At 47.3% G+C, this 3,037-nt stretch overlaps 1 protein-coding gene across 1 annotated transcript; it reads right to left on the bottom strand.

Annotated features, from left to right (window-relative positions):
* Positions 1-612: 612 nt before the first annotated feature.
* LOC108153354 (SOX domain-containing protein dichaete) lies at positions 613-2,702 on the bottom strand. The gene has a single exon (XM_017283321.2). The coding sequence runs from the start codon at positions 2,427-2,429 to the stop codon at positions 1,242-1,244; it is 1,188 nt and encodes a 395-aa protein (XP_017138810.1). The 5' UTR covers positions 2,430-2,702; the 3' UTR covers positions 613-1,241.
* Positions 2,703-3,037: the final 335 nt, after the last annotated feature.

Here is a 3,037-nt window from a genome sequence, read left to right as displayed (position 1 = left end):
ATGATGATCAAACTGTGAAAATCCAATTATGTACATTTACATCACACCATATATAAATTGGAATTATGTTTGAAGATGAAATCTGAGCCTCATTCTCCATGCAATCGCTCATTATGAATAGTGTACTTATAAACGTATGTATAAGATATTTAAGAGAAAATATTGGTATATATAAGTCGAGATACAAGAGTAATGCACAAAATTTCAGGTAATGTTTACTGTTCCTAAAACATTTATATATTTCGGTATTTTTTAAGGTAATTTTTTCCATTATTTAGAGTTAATCGAATATTGGAGCCCACCAAAACATTATTAATCTTTTCTGTTCTCTGACAGAGTCAGGCTGCCATTTTTGTAGGTACAATATATAATATACACATACATATTTACATATCTATACTCACGGAAATTTGAAGATATGTCGAAGATAGTAGAAGAAGCTGAAGTTATTTTAAAAATTTTTAAACTTGTGATCTTTGATTTGAAGATGCATTCTGAAAATGTAAACTCTTGACGAAATGCCTTCCCCAACCATCCGAGCTGTAAATAATTTCCAAAGAAATAAACTTGATATAATTTTTGGGTTTTTTTTTAAATATTTTTGTTTATTCATTTTGAAATTTCTTTGCTTTGTGTGAGCTTTTCCGCTTAGATGATAACGTTTTATTTTAATACATTAATAATACAATAATACACTGATGTATATACGTTCCGTTCCTGTTCTGGAGACTCTGTATCTATAAAAAAAACGAGTGTGCTGGGATATTTACAATTTGATTTGGTTAGACACTAAAGACTACAACTACAACGTAGGTTAGGTGCTGGTGCTGACACAAAAAAAAAAAAAAAACGACTCGAGGAGGAGCTCTCTCAATGCTTAAAACTAAATAAAATTAATTTACAATTAGGATTTTTCCATAGATACTCGTATATCTTTTCGATTTGATACTTTTCTTGTTTTCCTTAATTGGTTAGTGCGAAAAAAATAAATTATTGTTTAGCGTATATTATAGATGGTTTTTTGTGTGTATTGGCTAGGAATGTGGTTTCTTGTGAGTGATTTTTCTTAGATCTGTTTAGAGATTTCACTAGAATTAAGCGGGGAGGATTGATAGAGGGTTGAGGACTGATAGAGGTTGGCTTACTTAGAGCTTCTGAAGATTTAAAACCAGTGGATCACTTTGGGAATGCTTCAACAATTGTACTCTACTCTGTACTCTACGCGGGGGACGGGATTCCCTCTAATAGAGGACCGGCACTGGTCGCCTCAGGGCGCTGTCCATGGAGCCGTCCATTCCATTGGGTGTGATGGTTCCCGGCGAGGATCCTGGCGAGGAGGTGGACGATGAGGTGTACAGGCCAGCGGCTGCGGCATTGGCGGAGTGGGCGGCGTACAGGGAGGGCGCCGACATGCCCGAGTAGATGCCGGAGTAGAAGCTGCTCAGGGACGTCGGGGGAAGCTGGGGCGGTGCTTGCTGGGACTCCAGCACCTTGTGGCCCTGATTGTTGGCCGCCGCAGCGGCTGCGGCCTGTGACTGATGCAGCTTTGACAGGGCCAAAGGATCGAAGCCTCCGAAGTACGGCACCGGGTAGGGCTGATCGAGGTGGTGCGACGGGGCAAAGTACGGAGGCAGTTGGTGGAAGGGATTGTAGCCCCCGGCACCGGCTCCTGGACCACCGCCCAACTTCTGCTGTCCCATTCCGTTGGCCTGCATCTGGAGTCCGCCCTGGGGGCCGGCGGTCATGGGATTCTTGGGCTTGCGACGTGGGCGGTACTTGTAGTCTGGGTGCTCCTTCATGTGAAGGGCACGCAGGCGCTTGGCCTCGTCGATGAAAGGCCGTTTCTCGGACTCAGCCAGCAGCTTCCATTCGGCGCCCAGGCGCTTGGAGATCTCGGAGTTGTGCATCTTGGGGTTGTCCTTGGCGATCTGACGGCGCTGGAGCCGCGACCAGACCATGAAGGCGTTCATGGGTCGCTTGATGTGTCCCTCCTGGCCGGGCGAGGTGGCGAGGCTGTGCATCCCAGAGGACTGATGGTTGGCGTGTCCCGAAGATCCGATGCTGGAACCGTTTCCCATGCCGCTGCTGCCCAGGCTGCTCTGGCTGCCCAGACTTCCGGCGGAGCCGATGGAGCTGTTGGGCGACAGGGTCTGCTGGGCCGACACGGCGCTGTGCATATGATGGGGCGTCATGTGATGGTGGTGGCCCATGCCGTGGCCGCTGGGAAGCCCGTTGCCATTTGGCGAGCCACCCATGGCGGCCAGGCTCTGGGAGTAGTGAAGCACCCGCTTGATATCCATATCCATGCCCGGGCTCAGCTGCAGCTGGCCCTGGTGGGCGTAGTCGCTGGGCGAGGGGAGCTCCAGTCCCTGTCCGCCGCCGGCGCCCAGGTGGAATCCGTAGTTCGGGTGCGACGATAAAGTGGCCATTCTAACGGATTGTCACTCAAAAAATCTTTTTCTTCAATCAAAAAAAAATTGTTTTCTTTCTGTGTACTTCTTTGCTTTGTCTCTTTTTCGGTAATCTCTCTTTTATTGGAGGTATTCACTTCACTGTTTCTCACAAAGGTCTGTGTTCTGTTTTTTTTTTTTTTTATTTGTGGACTTGTGCTATCAACGGAACGTCTCTGACTGGTTTCTAGTGCTGCTCGATGCTTCTGTTTGGGCCAACAGCTATTTTCTGACTGATTTGTCTGCGCAATTATTGGGACCGACACGACTGCAGTCAAATCCAGTTTTTCTCGCAGTCCGGGCGCTGGGAGAGCGGAGCAGCGGAGCAACCACCCTGGCGCAGGTAAGTGGCGGGTGTGCGAGTGTGATGGCATGAGAGGACGGCAGGCTACCTGAATGCTGCCGTCGCTCTTCCTCTCTTTGGCTGCGTTATTGTTGGCTTTGTTCCATTGGCTCTTTTATATCGGTTATAGTTGTTCGCCCATTGAGGGGTGTGTTCAATAGACGAGTGAATAGAGCCAAAAGCCAACAGCAGCAGCAGCAACAACAACGACAACAACGACAGTTTCTGTGTTCGGCTCTGCTTC

This window comes from Drosophila miranda, chromosome XR, assembly GCF_003369915.1.
Source record: "Drosophila miranda strain MSH22 chromosome XR, D.miranda_PacBio2.1, whole genome shotgun sequence".
Lineage (NCBI taxonomy): Eukaryota > Metazoa > Arthropoda > Insecta > Diptera > Drosophilidae > Drosophila > Drosophila miranda.
The sequence above is the reverse complement of the archived record's forward strand: the minus strand, read 5'-3'. Positions and strand labels throughout refer to the sequence as shown.